The sequence below is a fragment of the Lepisma saccharinum genome, chromosome 3 (assembly GCF_977018435.1).
Source record: "Lepisma saccharinum chromosome 3, izLepSacc3.1, whole genome shotgun sequence".
Taxonomy (NCBI): Eukaryota; Metazoa; Arthropoda; class Insecta; order Zygentoma; family Lepismatidae; genus Lepisma; species Lepisma saccharinum.
This window is the reverse complement of record NC_139231.1, coordinates 93,593,379-93,612,312: the sequence shown is the minus strand read 5'-3', so window position 1 is coordinate 93,612,312 and position 18,934 is coordinate 93,593,379. Positions and strand designations below refer to the sequence as shown.

The window sequence follows — 18,934 nt, the reverse complement described above, 5'->3', positions numbered from 1 at the left end:
CTTTTTCAGTTACTTCTATTCGATTCGGCACTAGATCTTTGGTAGATATGATCTTACCCCGTTTTCCTCTTTCCAACACGAGCTTCTCCACTGCTGCACTATCGGCAAACGCTCTGACGTAGCTGTGGATGTGTTGTAGAGGGGGGCAAAGCGAATCTTTCGTTCAAGTTCGGCAGCGCTCGGGTATTTTCGTGCCACTGGTGGAACTGCAGAGCGCGTGGAGGGTTGAGCTTCTTAGTTGATGGTTGTTATCGCGTTCGTGCGGTAGGTTGTAGAGGAGAACGTCCGGCTCGTGTTTCTCCGTTTACTCGCTAACTTGCCGTAGTTTTATCGAGTATTATATTACTCGCCCACGCGCCGTGAAGAGAGAAAGAACAATCGGCACTTCCGGTCGACTCTCCATCCCATTTTACGCGAACGATTTCATTGAATAAACGTAAAAAAATGCCCCAGTGGTCCCATATGGAACGGAAAGTGTGACAGGGGTGTGAACCCTGGTCCTATTGACAGGACGCCCACGTGCTCCCCGCATAGCTGTCACCGGAGGGAAAATTTTTGTGTAATACTTGGTGTTTATTCTTTTGTTTTTCCGTGTGCCGCGCCGCGAATGTGTGTGCGAAGTATGCTGATATGTCACACGCCGTGAACATACTTCATTGGCAGACAGGAAGGTTCAAGCCGCAATACCACATCTTTTCATAACACAGTACAAAAAAACGTTGGCAACATAAACACAAACACACCGAAACACAAGCAACACAACACAGTGCTGACGCTACAATGACGTAACTGAATTTTTTTGCAACGAAAGTGAATTGAGTGTGAATTGTGATTAAAAAAGGACAATACATATATAATCCGGAATGTCCGTTGTGATCAACTTTGGTGTCATATTACGTCATTCAAAGCCCTTAGTGTGAAGTGTTTTGTTTCATGGAGCTTGACATCGCAAGTCAGTGTTATCAAGTGTATCGAGTGTGAATGTTCTAGGTAGCACTAGAGCAAGGAAATTCATAAGCTCTATTCCGCAGTGACCGTTGTCTAAGTTCTTGTGAAACATGTTCCGAAGGACCTGGAGACCAATTGCTAGAAGGAGATCGCGGCAGGATCGGCATTTATTTCTCTACTTGATTGCAATTTCCCTGCTACAGTTTTCGCCCGCCACGGGAAAAATTTTGGACGAGGAAACAGGTATGTTTGGAGCCAATTATTCAGTAAGTCATACAAAGGTTAGGATTGTACACCCAACGGCAAAAGTAATAATAGGCGAATTGTTCATCATTTTCATTCATTCAATGTGTTTTCAACAACGTGATGATCATAAATTGAAATTTAAAGCAAGAACAACAAAATGACAATAACCAGAAGGTAACAACATCTGCTGAGCATCAACAGCATCAACACAGGATGTAAAATAAAAAGGTATGATAATAGTGATGGGCAATTTGCCTACTACTAATATTTGCCGTTGCCTGTACATGTTTCCATCAAATGTTTTGTTGTCGCGGTTAATATGTATTCGTGCAAATAAGCGACGAATAGTGATTGTAGTCAATGAATTTGAAACATATATATATATATATATATATATATATATATATATATATATATATATATATATATATATATATATAGCTCAAGATAAATTCCCAGTATATTCAGTCATAGTTACATCTACCTAATGGGGAGTTAGTGGGGTCGAAACCTCCCTTGAAACGTAATTGCCTTGAAAATTAAGTACTTATATTTTCCTACCCATATTGTACTGCTTTTCCAAAAAAAACTTTCGGGATACGCGTGCACGTGCCGAGACATGATCTCGCCACCGAAGGTTCCGTGTTCGAATCATGGCTTGTGCATGGCGGTCCTTGGTGAGTGCATTCACCAGTTTCATCTAATCCTCTGACATGTCCATCGTCGCGATTTGACGAAATATGCAGAAAATCTACTGCGTAAAGTAACAAAAATGCAAATAGAAAATTAATAATTGTTACAATCTCTTCGTCATGATTAGTCAAAACTACCGAGAAAGCGATGCGAAATAAGAAGAATAATTATTTAGAAATAGGCTTACTCCTCCTGTTGGTCTCTGTGCCGGAATGCGTAGCGAACAAAATGGTCCTAGATTGGAATTCTGCATAATGTTTGGCCAATTATTTACATTTGTTTCCTCATCAAGTCAACCTCCGTGACGGAGTGGTTGACACAGCGCACTTCGACGACAGGGGTTCCGAGTTCGAATCCCGGCCCAAACGTGGTTGTTCTTTGTAAGAGTTCCTTAATCAGTTTCCTTATCATCATTCACCCTCATCTTCGATATTAGCGAAAAGTGGCAGAAAGCTAAGATTGATTGATTGATTGATTTGGAGTGTTAAGTCCAATTTATGCTCAGTAAGGCTAATCAGGACTGGACCTACAGTTTAAAGTGGGAACCAAACTACTACAGGGTATCGAACCCGGAACCCGCAGAAAGATAAGGAAAATAATCCAAATCAATCAGTGTTCCCTCATTAACTTCATGAATTCATCATGCATCGTCATTGCCGCGATTAATCTATGTAGAGTGCCTCCCCGATGGCATAGTGGTAGCTTCGTCGCCTTGTAATAAATAGGTCCCGGGTCCGATACCCGGTGAAGGCATATAGTGGTTCGGATCCCACTTTAAACTAGGTCCAGTCCCGATTAACCTTTATGTGCATAAAGTGGACTTAAAACAATAAACAATAAATCAATGGCTAAATTAAAATATGTAGATAAAACGGCGACTTGAATAAAATACAAAATATATAATTATCAGCCGAAGAACAAAAAGATGCACCCTGTACATTGCACCGCAACGTGAAGGCACGTAGTGAAAATGGGCGAAAGGGGTATGAGGCTCCACACATTCTTGATCGCGGCCATGCTGGGGTGGTGATGAGCATCACCTTTCGGCAGTCACCCCAGGGTGCCCCCTTCCCGCCCGGTAGAGGCTTTGCGAGTCCCAGAGCCTTTTTATGCAAGGACAATATCTAGAAATTCTTCACCTGACAGCTTTAGCCTGGAAAGTTCTTCCCCGTGACTGTCAGACAGGACTACTACCGTCCTTATGTACACTCGCAACTTAAGCACTTCCAATTGCAAATTATCCAATTAAAGGCTTTGCTACAGTCCTTTTCGTTTCTATGTGTGAGAGAGAAGTGATATGTTCTATTGTTGTTGTTGAGGAATCTAGTTCGCTGCATTTTTTGACACTCGGGGTGGTGTAGGTGTATCCCAGTGTCAGCGTAGTGCAAACCTTGCAGACACCAAATACACGGACACCAAATCAACTCGGTGTTGCACTTTGTAACCAAAATAGACACGCAAGCACAGAGAGTCAAAGGTGCAGCGGGGCTTATAACTTAGGTAGGCTCTTTCCCAGGTAGCAGTGAATACTAATAATTAATAACAATAATTCCTTTATTTGGCGGGCGAATTATTATTATTAATACGTAATTATTATTCACTGCTGCTTGAGAAGAACCTACTGAATGCAAGAACATTCTGGAGAATGGAGCATTGTTCCATTTCAAGAATTTGAGCATTGCTTTATATACCATTCGCCTTACATTTCTCCTTGTTATCACTGATAAACTATCTGAAAGTACGTACTGTATCCTGGAACGTTATATAAATCGAAGAACTGTAATGTTGTCTTTTTTTTTTTTTTTGTTGCCACAATTCAGTAACACGGGTACCCAATTCCCTCTATGGGCAACGTCGATCAGAAAAACGAGTATATTTCCCCAAATCCGTCGTAACCGAAGTTGGGCAGTAACGTAATTCAAGCATTGGCGTAAGCAAGGGGAGCGGATTGGGGCTGCAGGCCTTCTGAGAAATTTTGATAAAATAAAAATTTCCAAATGAAAGCATTAAGGAATTGGGTAAAAATCAAAGTGGTATATACCATATATAGTGTATGAACCCCCCCCCCCCCTTAAATGACTCCCGTTTACAATTTTCGTCCTTGAAAGAGGGATGCAGCAATACCCTCTGGTGGCAATTGTGTAAATTTATTAGTTTGAGACGTGGTTTGAATGTATCTGTTCGCGTTACGATTAGAATGCTAAAAATCTCAATATGCTGACCAAGGCAGAAATTTATTTTATTATAAAACATAAACTAAACGTAATGTTTCAACCTTCTAGCAAGGTCTTCTTCAGACTCTGTACAAAGTACAAACATTTTTAGTCTGAAGAAGGCCTTGCTAGAAGGTTGAAACGTTACGTTTAGTTTATGTTTTATAATAAAATAAATTTCTGCCTTGGTCAGCATATTGAATTTTTCATATCATGGAATTGTGTTGAATTACGTGTGTGGATTACTGTAGAAGTACCTCTAATCGCGTATTGTACAGTGTACTTTTCTGATTGTTTTAGATTTGTGCATACACCACACCTAAACCGAATGTGCAGTCACTTCCGCTGCTTGTCATAGATGAGGGGAAGGACGCTTTCAGGCCACCACATAATCTTTAGTTCGATCACTGACCATCCACAATATACGAAACATTTGATATCCTTCGCAGGTGTATGCAACATTTTGAATAAGTAAAAATGTTTATCAAGATTCGGTTCAGGTCCCATTAATCGTCTTGTTCAACATGGCAGCCATGAGTAAAAACTTGCAGGAACTTGATACGACTGCAACCAGTGACGTCGCAAGAAAATTTCGCTTCGATAGGCTCAAGGGCGGACGATGAACACTGCTTTGTTTTACGTAATATAAAATGCGTTTCAGTGCGCGGAAACGACAAATAAGAGATATGTGATCCAAAAAATATGGCCGGCGGTAGTGTAAAACATGCTAACTCTGAGTACTTCCGCCATTTTTTAAACGTATAAACTGTTGTATGCACACTCAAATTGCTGGCAAAGGTGCAAATGATAACGTCACCAAAATTAGCACTTATAACCTAAGATAAACGCCGAATATTAACAGCAACAAACCTAGCACTCTTATCCTAAGGATGTAAAATTATAAATCTAACATTCCTCCCATAGGCGTGGGCAGACTATTTTATTTGGTGGTTGCCTTATGGAGAGTTTCAATTGCCTATCTGGACAATGTTAGCCTAAGTGTCGTAACTTCATGATCCTTTTTCACAGAAACTATTAGGTATATGAAGATGGCATTTTAATGTTATAGTCTCTGAGTATTCGTTATAATTTTAGCTCTTTCCTATAATTGTGGGGATATTTATATTATTTAAATAATGAATGTAAACAATTTAAAATCAATATTGGTACAGAATAACCAACTCTTAACGAATACAATACAATGCTATATCACTACAGGTAATATCACCTCAGCCCCTCTTGTTCAATAAATCTGTAGGTCCAGTTTTTCCACGATTTCTAATGCGCATGCTTCATAATATGTTATATTGTACCTGGTCACTTATATATTATTTTAAATGGTAGAGTTCCAGCTTTCACATGCAATCGAAATCTGAAAATTGATATTTTATATACGTATATTTTATCCACTCGAACTACATTAGGGGAGTCAGTACAGTGTTTTTGTGTGTGTGTGATTTTAAATTTACATCACACAACTCCATGCGACACAGTCTCTCATAAATGAGCAAATATTTCGCAATAAACCTATTACAATAATGGAATAATTACTTACAGAATATTCACCTCAAAACAGACATATGTTCGTATATACAAGTTGTACATGAATTACTCACAATATAGCTGCAATGTGTTTTAGTATTACAAACGTTCAGGGGCGTATTTAGTATTTTTGAATACTTTTCTTGAAACATATTTAAGACTGTCCCTTACCTGAAAATTAAAATAATCTGAATACCAAATATAGGACCATTAATGAGGCCTATATGGTATTACCACTGACAGTGGTTAAATATAAAAAATACAAATTTTCAGATTGTATTATTACTTGGAACTTCAGTGGTCCACTGTTGTAAGCTAAATCGCCAACACAAATATTTATCCATCTTACTCGACGAAAACAACAACTCATAATTACTATTTGCCGTTATTAAACCTTAAACCACTATTATGATTATAAATTGAACAGGGCTCTTCCATAAATTGGTTTGCATTTCTTATTCTTGTGGGTGGGGTTTCGATTGCTACTGGAATATTTTTGCATTTGCGAATTAACCGGCCATGACTAAGTATTATGAAAAGAGATGATATTGTTTTATCCCAACGAACAAAAAGAAGTTCGAGCAACATAAATTAAAATCCTTCAATAATATCCATTCCAGATTGCCAAAGAATACAAAGAAAAAGTTTAGCACAAATTCCGGTAGCCTAATCGCTACTAGATCTATTTGAAAACGAAACGATCTGCCACTGAAAATCGAATCTATGGCCGACTCCTGCCATACAGCCGCAGTTTTAAAATTCTGATAGCAACAGTGCAAAAATTTATTATATGTTTATTATTCTAATTTAATGATATGATGCAGAAAACACATTAACATGAAAGAACATATATTGTACTATTTACGTTCCTAAAAGAAAGGTAATGGGGAAATTCCCATAACAGAACTTGAATTAATAAAAATAATCTTTTTAGAACTGGATTTGAAAATTCAGGCGCCAGAAAAAAAAAAAATAGGCGGACTGTATTTTCTACCCCTGCCCACACGTATCACATAGTCTACACGTAGAATGTAGACAACCGTTGTTCACGCATAGACGCACATCACTGGACTCAAAACTCGGACCTTTGATTACCAGGCGGGAGTGTTTTCGAGGTGGCCTCGCAAGGTAGAAAAATACGTCAGTGTAAGAGCGACCATTGCCCTATTTTCAAATTCGTACCGTCAACACCGTTATTGCATTTAGTATTTTTAAAATAAGCTTTTACCCAACTGTGTCAAACGAGATTGGATCTAGCAACCAATCCAAATGCGGTGAGGGTATTTACATTGACGGGGCGCAGAACAGGATGCACCTTTTCCGCTAGATGCGTCATTTATTTTCATAATATCCCCTTCCCCTGCACGCTACAATGTTGTAGCGGGCGAGGCCCGTAATCCAATTCAATGAAACTTTGTTCCCGTGTCGTCCGACAGCGGCGTTGGCTCGGTGCCGAGTAAAAGGGTTGAAAGCTACTGTTCGCGCTCGTCCCACCTGTCAGATACGATACAGTTCTGCACAACTCTTTTTTTCCCAAGGCAACTCGCAGTGACGGCACTGCCGAACTTCTGATTTGGTTTGTGTTATTTAGCGTGCTTTTCTACAACTCTTGGCTAATCGCGACGAGGATGAGTGATATGATGAAATTGATGAAGGAACACTCACGAAGAACACCCAGGCTGGGTTTCGATCCCGTGATCTCTGTGGCCGTATACTAACCACTCTGTCACGGAGATTGGCGCCTACTTTAAGGTAGTTAGTTTTAAGCCCCCTGACAATACTTTATGATAACTATTGTACGATGCAAATCTATAACAGTACAGTGACTGTTGCTCTCATAGGCAATTGTGTATAATGGCAGTTAAATTACAATTTCATTTACACTGTTGGGTTGTAATAGGTCATCTTCGCAGAAGGCACCCATACGTCACCACTCCTTCACGCAGTACAGCCCGGTAACTGCAATGTTGCAGGCCAACGAGGCTGTGGCGTCTGGATCTGAGGTCTGTTGGACTGTGCTTTCTCATGTGTGTTTGCCCTTGCTGAATGCCCCTTTACAGCCTCTGCTTTTAACCTACGCAAAGAGATTTTAATCCTCAGAGACAGTTATTGATTTTAGTCCTCAGAGACATTTATTGATTTTAATCCTCAGAGACAGTTATTGATTTTAGTCCTCAGAGACAGTTATTGCTTTTAGTCCTCAGAGACAGTTATTGATTTTTAGTCCTCGGAAACAGTTGAGGACTAAAAGTGGTAAACGTTGTAAGTGCCAAAAGCGAAAGTGTTGTGAAATCGCATCGTTCCGCACATCAGCCCGTAAGAACGTTCACACTAGTGGCCTCTTTACACGCCCTTTGAACTACTTAGAGGGCTACCAGCCACTTTACACGTTTACCACATTATAAAGCATGGCACATTTCACAGTTTAACGTGGAAAACGGTGTTTGAATTATTTTGGCACTTACAGCGTTCACCAATTTTAGTCTTCAGTTATGCATTATAGTCCCCAGTGACAGTTATTGATTTTAGTCCTCAGAGACACGTGTTGTTTTTATTTATTGTAAGAAGCTTGACTCTGTATAATGTGACTTCTGCATATAGCCGCAGTGGTGACGCACCCAAAAATCTTGATGTCATTCAATCATTCACACTTCTTCCCCCGAAACTAAAACGATGGAATTTTTGTAAGATTGCTGTGTAATTCCGTTAATTTTCACGATGCACTGTAACTTTACGGTGGTATCGCAGCCATCTTAGTTGACAGTAATTTCACTCTAAAATTAGTGGAATGTACCATGCATTTTTTTTTCTGAGTAGGGAGGTTAGTGTATGAAATATTCTCAAAAGACCTGGACTAGTTTTGTCACATTTTTCTGCGCAATTGACTGGTCCAAAGAATTCAAATTTGTAAGAAAATGTGGTATTTTTTTTTCTTCCAAATGTTTTCTCAGTTGTATGTAAGATGGCACTGATTAAATTAATGTTTCCTCTCCTGAGATCACCATACTGCATATATTTCGTGTATGGTTTGTATTATGTATGTAGTGTACGTAAATTATATTTCAACGTAAAATGTGCGTAGATTACATGTACAAAATTCACATTTCAGAGTTCCGCGAATGTATGGGAAGACGCTCCCGTAACAAAGTAGAAAATATATTCTATACACACATGCATCATACTAGTGTTTTGGTATTGTTTTTATTTCAAGTAGTTTTTGTGCCAGTTCTGCATAAATGAACGATGATTACATGAAACTGATGAAAAGATATTCGTAAGAGAACCATGACCAGACAGGAACTCAAAAACAAGTGGTTAGTCTGAGTCGATCACCTAACATGGTCGGCCATCGAGGCGGCCAAGTAAGTATATTAGTGTATTCTCGTGTGTGAGAGACTCCCCACTAATAATTTAGCCTTTGTCTCAACAGTGAAATATTTGCGACCGAACTTATGTGCAATTGTGTACAGGAAAGCTGCAATATCACATGGAACTCTTTGAAGCAATTGTGATGCAAACATACGTCACGTGTAGTGTTCCGTAGCCCCGTCAACGAACCGGTTTCCTGTACTTCACTTAATACAATCTCCTTGCCGGAAAGGGTAGCATTGCTAAGGGCCCAGCCTTACCCCTTTGTTCCAGTCCCTTCTCTCGAGCCGTGGATGTTTCATTTCCTCCTCCAGTAATGAGAAACATCAGGCATTAATGAAAAGAGTGGACAATCAATCAGTCGATCCGAACAGAAGCGCGTAGGCTGGGAGCAAATACATACGTGTGCTGCAGCATGCATGGTGTGTACAAAAAGCTGATAGCTCTCTCTCTCTCACTGTTATTGGACAATACTGGAGATGCAAATTATATGTTTCATTTACAATGGCTACTCGGAATGTTATTGTAGGACAGTGCGGCTTTTGGGAGGACGGTACGTTTGCCACTGATTCCCATGTGTGATCTGTTTTGATTCATCGCCAGGGAGAGGGGGCGTGGGGATATCACCCTTCCAGTTAATATACGGTTTGGCACTCGGAAAGCGAAAAATGGAGGCTCGTCCAGAACTCTAACCCGGGTATGGGTCCTGGGTTCGAATCCCGGCGTGGGTGTTCTTCGTGAGAGTCCTTACATCAATTTCATCCTATCATCACTCATTCCCATCACCGTGATTAGCCAAAGTGGCAGGAAAGCGAAGTAAAATAAAGGAATCAATCAATCAGTCAATGGAACCCGGATCTTTGACATATTGTGCCGTTCCTCTATCAACTGAGCTACCGAGTCGCACTTGGTTTCGCCTGATGTGATTTTTCACTTATGCTGTTTTACCTGTGCGGAATTATCTCTTTCAACGCTATCGCAAGGAGATCTCTTTCCTTTGAAACATTAGTGTGAAACATTAGTGACTTCGACGGTGCTTAGTCTCTCCTGGTTGGTTAGTGAGTGTTTCAAAAGGCAACAAATCAGCAACAATCACAACTTCAATTTTATGTTCGGACTAATAAAAGCGACTTTTATCTTCAGGTTTTTCCTGCCCGTTCATTTCCTTTGAGCGTTCTTTTTTAATATAACATTCCCCAAAACAACTTTCTTTCAAGGTGCTCTTGATAATCGCAATGTACAGTCCTTATTCTTACATTTTCAATATAGATTTGATTTCGTTTTTCACAAGTTCACAATTCACTACTTTTTAAAGTAGGACCCGCTCGCACCACTATGTGCCTCAACCGGGTATGGAATCGAATCGGGGGTCCCCTGATTAATTTTCAACTCTTTATGTACGGTGGATATAACCAGACGTTTAGCACTCCACTTCTCCTCCGCGGCGGACTGGTTAGCACAGCGCGCTACGACGCCAGGGGTGTCCCGGGTTCGAATCCCGACCTGAGCGCATACGTGTTTTTTGTAAATGCCTCTTCATCAGTTTCATCATATCATCACTCATTCTCGTCTTCGCGATTAGCCAAAAGTGGCAGAAAAATGGCGTGCTAAACCAAATCAACAACAGCACTCCACTTCTCGACTGTCAGTTCTTTACGATGAATTCATATTATCACCATTTCTTATTTGAGGTGTAGACATGATGTAATCAGTAGGGGGTACGCGAGAAACGCGAGTTTCTTTACTGTGCTTAAGGCGACTCTGGGATCTCCCAGCCTCAAATCCGGTGCCTGAGGGTTTGTCCGTCATGACCGAGATCAAGAATCTATGGGGTCATTACCTCCACACACCATAAATGGCACTCTGCAATGCACAGGGGGTAGCTTTATCTTTTATTTCTACCTTTCTTTGAAATATTGTTTGTATTTTGAACATCATTCTCCATATGCGTTCACAGAACCACCAACCCCTTCTTCGACTTTCATGTGTTTATTCTACGCACTTCGCCATTGCACTTGTCCCCGAAAAGGACTAACTGAACTTCAAGGTCGAGGCATAATGATCACCAAAGCTACTTGCTATTCTACCAGATACACTTACCCGCCTACCTACTTATTTAAGCGTAATTACGGTAAATCTCTTTTAAAAAAGACAAACTAGCAACACTGGTTTGATCAATCCTAACGAATTGCCACTAGCAAAATTTCTTCTGTTGCAACCTGCCGCGTCAGACAAGTTTCTTACTTTTATATTAGCGGTTGCCTGCTCACACCATCATTGGACACAAGCCTCACACCTAATGTACCACGTCAGGATAGCTGTGCAGATCGGTACGCCAGTTTTATGTTTCGCGTCGTTGTTCTTTACATTTCAAGTAGGTTAGGTTTGCTTGCATTGTTATTTCAGATCATTCCTCTCTTTCATGACGTCATACTTGATAGTATTTGATTTGCCGCAGAACAATACGGAACTCACAATCGTCGCTTAATTTCCCTCCGACAATTATACATTAAATTACATTCGACATACCTGTATTGACATTGTATTTTTTTTTTGCATCAACAGATGGTAGCACAAAATATTATTTAAATTTTCGAGGAAAGCATACCAAGTATTGCCTATGCAATGTGAACATACTCCTAGACAATTTTAAAAGAGTAAAAAACTAATATTGACTGTAGTTTGGAGTAGCCTGTGGGTTCGGTGATAATTCACTGTGCTTGTCCATCCCGGTGTAGTAAGTTAAATCTTGCACTATGACAATACATAACATGAATTGAAACGTACTTATTAATGTATTTATAACCTTACAGTGGTGTGTAGTTCGAATAACACTAGTTTGATTTAAGTGATTAGGATCTTAGTTCAAATGTCGAATCTTGTTGAACTTTACCTTGCAACACTCGTCGTCGCCTTAAAATCTAGGGGTTCCGGGCTACATGTACCCAGAGGAGGCACATAGTGGTTCGAAATCAGGGGTGCCCACAGGGGGGATTATGGCGCAGGTTGCACCATCGAGCCAACTCTTACATATTATGCCTTAATTGACACATGGGTTCTGGGGGGATTCTGAATTAAACTTTGGGGAGGACAGTATCCAATTCTAGGTCTTAGATTATGGCGGGTATTTTAGTTAGAGGGGGATTGAACATTAAATTGATTGATTGATTTAGTTTATTTTACTTCGCGTTTTGTGCCTCTTGGCTAATTTGCGAAGATGAGGATGAGTGATGAAATGGATGAATGGACATTCACAAACAACCGAGCCCGAGCGGAATTCGAGCCCGGTACCCTTGGCGTCGCAGCGTGATGTGCTAACCACTCGGCCACAGGGTCCGGCTGAAAATTATATTGATGGGGGTATCCAATAGTTGTGAATTACTATTGTTTTAGTCTGTTGCGGAAATTCTGGTGTGGAGACTGAGAATTATTTTTTTGGAGCAGGCAATATCCACTCTTCAATATCAACAGTAAGTCTAAAATTGGCATGGAAATTTTGGTGGTAGGATTAAGTATTAAATTTAAAGGGGGAAGTAGAATGCTCTTGATAAAGTGTTAAATCGTAGATTGTCAAGGTATTTGTGTACTGGAGAGAGAGAGAGTTCGAACATCAAATTCTGGAGACATTATTTAGCGATATAGTATCCACACGTATACACTCCGAATGTGAGAAAGGAGAAACTGGAAAACACTATATTGACACCCCATTAAATTAATATTCTTGAAATCCTGCAAAGAAATGGATGTAAAAAAATTTCTTGTTCGCTTTGCTCGCAATAATGTGTTCCTAAGATGCGTGTTTGGCGCTTTAATAAGGTGAATGTGAAGTTTTTACACTATCGCTGCATTACAAGACAATCGATAATCTCGATTATTCAACGATTTTAGGGGAGGTCTTAAGTGATGCGCACCCCTGTTTAGGGAGGAGGGCCAGATCAAGTATAGGTACTATGTCGTAATTAAATACTTTCTTGGGATTACGATATCGTTTGAGGGCGCGAATGATATCATTTGGGGGGGTGCGCCATTGGCCTTGGGGGGGATGGGCATTCCTGTTCGAAATACACTTTGAACTGTAGGTCCGGTCACAACTAGCCTATCTGAGCATACAACGGATTAAAAACAAACTCAATAAATCACAATAAATCTTGCAACACTGCTGACATCAAGTTCTGCAATGTGTCATGAAAGTGTGAAATACATTTTGATCATCCTGTACATATGTTTTTTATGATGCCCGAGTTGAACCTATCGTTAACACGCGCGCACGAAGTAGTTCAGCAAATATGAAGACAGCGTTGAGAATGACAACGCATGCAGCTCCTAGCGCACACCTGTTTGATACGACTTTTCTTTCATTTTTTTCTCCTTTTCAATTTAGACAAGGGGGAAGGGAACGCGGTGAAAAACAACATTTTCTGAGGATATCTCCGCTCTCCAGAAGGAAAAGCCATTGTCAAGGGAGCAGGGATTTTCGTTCGCGTGGCCAACGCGCCGCTCCTCAGATAACCAAGGTGTAAAGGGGGGTGCGGAGAGAGGGGGCTGATTTCCTCGGTATCCATCTGTCGTCCAGAGCGTGGAATTTGTTCGGGTTTCCAGGCCGCATGCGTTCGTTTATCAGTGTTGCTAATGCTCCGCGCGCCCCCAGGCTATCGCGGTAGAGCTTCTGCTCTGTTTTAGATTCAAGGTCGACAGCCATCCATTGCTTCTTGCGTCAAGAAGTGCTCCTTTCCTTCGTCAGAGGGCAGCTTGCAGATAAAAGTTTGGTTGAATTAGACCACCGCCTGCTGAATCCCGTTCACTCGTCGTGAATTAGACGTTTTCTGGACTTTTGCTTTGCGCTTGCAAGATAGTTTTCGAAAAGCCGATACGATATTACAAATTGTGAAAAATTACATTTGCTTAGAAATTCTTCTAGACATCTACATTAGATCCAGAAAAGTGTAGTGTAAAATACAGGAAACTGGCTTTGAATTTAAACCAAAGACTAAAGTTTTCAAATAAACTTTATACTTTCAACCACATAAACTTCATGACTAATATTTCCCTCTAAATATTAAAAGTTGTTCTTGAGCGAAGTATATAAAAGTTAATAACAATATATTATAACTATACATTTCAGTACACTTACTGTATGAAATGTAAAGATATAATAAAAACAGTTGTGCTAGATATTCACTTATCTGGTGGATCGCGTAGAAAAATCTCCCCAAGAATACAATAATAAAATATAATAATTTTATAATAAAATGTATTTATTTTTATTAGTTTATAATAGTTATTGTACAATAATAATCACAACCATGATAATAATAATTATTATTGTTATTATTTCAATGAATCAAGTTATATCAATAGACTGACCTGACTCCGCGGAAAATATATATATGGCACGCCCATGCTTCTAGAGCATTCGCGTGAATCTTGTCTAGATTTTCGCAGCAGTTTAATAGGCTTACGTAGCAACGAAACCATCGGAAATTTCTAGACAACTGCGAGAGCCGACCTCAGGAAGAACCACGTGAATGCTCTAGATCTAGATGGAATCATAAGCAAATGTAGTTTTTCAGAATTTGGGAGTATCATAGCGGTCGTTCCAAAGGAAATTTCGAAAACATCTTTGCTGGCTTCGGCCAAAGGCAAGTTGCGTCAATGGAATGCAACATGGACCAACCACCATGGTTCAACTTACACAGGGGCAAAAGAGACTGGCACACCGAAGGACAATTTCGAAAAGCATGAAGGCTGTTTTAGTAATTTTGTCACGTGTTTCTCTTGTCCAGTAGGATTGTTGACTGTTTTTTTTTCTCTCTCTTAGTACGTTAGAACACAATCTCCTTGATCTTCCCAGGCTCCTACGGCTGCAACATCTCTTTCCACAGAGTAATTAAGTATGTCCAGTCCTGGAACTGTGAACCCGTATTTCACTGGCGATATGTTGATTCAGTCCATCTTATTTATCTCAAAGTTGTGGCTAACAGTCTAGTGTTTATTTATGTCTTTGGAGTATCGGCGCCTTTTTCCCACACCCTTGTCAGTGATGCTAATCATCAGAAGACCAATATAATTACTAAAGCTTCGATTTGGATACATTTGCATCCTTTGGGGGGAAAACCCAATACATTGCTCAATTATATGTTCATAGATTTTAGGAGCCAAACAAAGATGAGGCCTTTTTTTTTTCATTTTTTGTCGTTTTCGCAGGATATTATATTTTTAAGGATGCTTATAGCATTTTAGTTCATTTTAAATATTTCTAAAACAACTTCATTTGTTTTTATGTTTTCCCGAGACATTTCTTAGTGTTTTTTTGTTTACTCTCTTAAAATGTAACTCACTAGTTTCTTGCCAGTACGAAAGTTTCAGAACAACTTTGGTTCTAGGAAATCTGGTGAATCCTTCTATCTGAAACAGAGAGACCTAATGAAAAGAGTGGCAAGTGACTAGAAAAGATCATGGGGAAAATGGGAAAGTAAGTAGCCAAGAATATGGCACTGGTTTTGAACAAAAATGTAGGGTGTAGTGTGCTATGTTCAGTTATTGGTGTTTTGTCTGGAGAAAACTTTTCTCCTGGAGAACTAACAGGGGATTTGCAAACTGGTAGCATAATTTACAAGTGTGCTGCTCCAGTGTTGGTAGAGGTGGAAAGGAGCTGTTCAGTGTCCATGTCAAATGTTAAAAGACAGTCAAGTTGCTTTGAGAACCTATATATGTTGTTCGTGCATTGCATTGAGGTGAAATAAGCACGTAAGTTTCTTGTAAAAGGACATTTTTGAAAATTTAATGGAACTTTTTTTGTGGGTTTGAGGACACTATTGCATTTTTATAGAGCCTTAGTAATATCCGGTCTTGTCCCCACTTAAAGCGGCTCTGGGGCTCACCCAGCCACCAATCAATGGGTACCTGGGGGCAAACTTATGGGGTAAAGGCGGCCGGAGCGTGGTGCTGATCACAACACCTCCAAAAATTGCCGAGATCGAGAATATGTGAGACTTTACCCGCACATCCCCTAAATGTGCCCTCACGGCACGGTTCTGCCCAGGGAACTTTACGTTTACCTTGCATAAAGCTTCTAACTGTTCGCTTTATTGAAATCCTTTTGCTTTTGGTGAACACTGCATAGCGAATGGTGAAAACATCTGCTTATAACGGAAGACAACGGCCTATGCGGAACACCACCATCAGAAGCTATTATTGGATTCAGTTTATGTCCTCGCCCCCCCCCCCCCCCCCCGGCCTTGTTTTTAATCAACCGGGATTCCTGTAATATAACGGAAACACGAAGCATTTGGTTGTCTGCGGTCCGCGAGAGTCCACGGTCGTCAAACTCAACGCATGTGCGCGTGGATCGTTGTGGTCAAGGCAGTGTCCATATTGTCGCATTCGTTGTGCTCGGGGGCGATGAGCTCCCTTGGTTCATAATCATGGAGATTGCGCTGATGGTGAAATCATGCTTTTTTTTTATTATTGTTACACTCAACAGCTGTGTCCGTTCTTCATTGTGTATTTGTACTTCGGGTACTAGAGGTTGTAACTTCCATTGTCTGCATCTTGGAACTATGATGGCTTGTGGGCATTTCTGTTGCCTTGTTCTTTGCGTACAAGACATTCGTAGTTAAAAATTTTACTTGAGAAATGGAAGTTTAAGACCGTCAATTTCCGCCGTCATCCAAATACCGTAAGAAAGTAGCCATGGCCGTTTTAAAAATATTTACGGTATAAACAGCTAACCGTAAGTAATGTAATGTTATGGATGCATTCATTCATTCTCATTCATTACGTAGAAGCAGTAAAAGGGTAAGAACCCGTGGCATAACAGCCCGAGAGGGCCAGTGCTTTTCAAGTGACTGCCGGACACACTCCCACCAGAGGTGGGAGATTATCCAACCGGTTACTGACTGACGTGTGGTCAGCACGACGAACCCCCAGTCGTTGTAGCAAAAGGTAGGATACAATATTTTGAAAACAATATGACGTTTATTGTAGAAACAGTGTGTGTGTGTGGTGGTGGTGGTGGTGGTGGGGAAGGGGGGGCTTCTGTACTTTTGTGCGATTCCTATTTTCTTCATACGTTGGCGGAGTAGTTAGCTCAGCGCGTCGGTACGAATCCCGGCCTGAGAGTGGGTATTCTTTGTGTGTCCTTTCATATCCTCATCGTCGCGATTAGTGGTAGAAAAGCGACGCTAAATAACAAACATCAAATCAGTTCATATATTTTTTTTTAACGCTTTCTCGACTGAAGGGCTCGAATTGAAATTACTATTAAAATGGCAAATTCCCCCCCCCCCACATTTGTTTTATGTACAAGATAAAAACAATCAGGGAAAAAGCTTACTCTTATAATGCAAAATTTCCAAGTGTAAAAGGAAACGGAAATATACATTCCTTGAATTGTAGTATCTCAATAGAACAAATGTCCTTGTGATTTCAAGATGTGCTTTGTTCAGGTAAGAGGTTGGGGCCTTGTAGGTCACACGTGTACCTGCCGTTCTATCAAGAAAACGTAGAGGGAGCGTACCATACTGCCTGAACGGACAGGCCCCCCCCCCCCTTTCCCCCAGGCAGACAGGCTCTAATGAGAATTTTTACCATCGCCCGCATTGTCGATTTTGTAAAATTTATGGCCGTTTGGAAGGCCGTCAGATGTATCATCTCCTAACAGGCCGTCACTGTAAGGTTATAATCTTCTTTTTATGTTTCCAAGGTGGAACAATGAAAGGTGATTCCAGTTCTTAATAATGTCGTTTCAGACTCTTCGGGAGGTTGCAGTATATTTCGTGGTATGATTGTTGAGATTTCTGGGGGAAATGGAGGACTATTAACAGGAGAGGCTTTTTCCGTATATTTGGGGAGCTAATGCTATAGGGATGGTACATTACTACTTCGATCTGGTACCAACACCCTCACTCGTTTATTTCGTCATTTTGAACATTCTTACTTGCCTATTCTGCATTGCGAAAGATTCTTCAAGGTGTTATTTGGCTTTTTTCACGAAAGTAAATTCAATTTTTCAAATTACGAGTAATTATTGTTCTTCCTTTTTTCGCTTGCGAAACACACAATATGGCGAGACAGCTTGACTAGCGTGGTAGATCATCAGTGGGTATGCAGTGTTTCCAACCTTCTCCACCGAAAAATTCCCACGAACTATGCACGCGTAGCCCCACAAACCATTCACGGATAGCCCCAATTCATGAATAGCCCCACGAACCATGCACGGCAAGGTTAGGTTAGGCAAACATAGTTAAAATTGTCATCACGCGTAGAACCACAAACCATTCACGAATAGCCCCAATTCATGAATAACCCGACGAACCATGCACGGATGTCCCCACAAAACATGCACGGGATGGTTAGGTTCGGTTAGGTTAGGCAAACATAGTTAAAATTGTCATCTTCTTGGAAAACAACGGCGTGGTTGGAAACACTGACGGGGTTACGTAATCAAACGTACGCAACATTTGGTTCACGTAGTGGAGGGAAATGAAAGCAACGGCAATTGTACGTCGGAAAGATATTTCTGTTGAAAAATACATGAATTCCCGGTGAAATAGATTCCGCGATGAAAGAAAATAACTCCACGAACTTCTAAATGTTACAGAAACTCATTTCCGTAAGTAGTTTCTTGTGTAAAAATGAAGAAATCTGCTGGGACCGTATCGCAGTGTTACCGATGGTACTACGCTTGGTATTGAGTCTGCGTTACGTTTCGAACTGGAAGAGTCTGTCTTGTTCTGGAGTTCTTTTCGATTTGTATACATTTGCCTTGTTCTCCTTTCGGTCTATGTCTCGAATCACGGTACGTATATGGTGTAAACAACATATGAAACAGGTCCGCCTCGTTTCGACGACATAGCCGATCACCGTGGCTGAGTGGTTAGCACAGCGCGCGCCAGGGTTCACGGGTTCGAATCCCGGCCTGG

The 18,934-nt window shown here is 40.6% G+C and overlaps 1 protein-coding gene across 3 annotated transcripts in view; it reads left to right on the top strand.

Moving 5' to 3' along the window:
* The first annotated feature begins 249 nt into the window (after window positions 1-249).
* The window catches only part of LOC145985239 (adhesion molecule nephrin-like), an 807,500-nt gene continuing 788,815 nt past the window's right edge, over window positions 250-18,934 (top strand). For all 3 annotated transcript variants that reach the window (XR_014441408.1, XM_083119010.1, XM_083119009.1), the window contains exon 1: window positions 250-1,191. Coding sequence is in view for 2 of the 3 variants with exons in the window: in XM_083119010.1 (XP_082975136.1) it covers window positions 1,059-1,191 (133 nt within the window). In the remaining variant the exon portion in view is untranslated. The remainder of the gene's footprint in view (window positions 1,192-18,934) is intronic.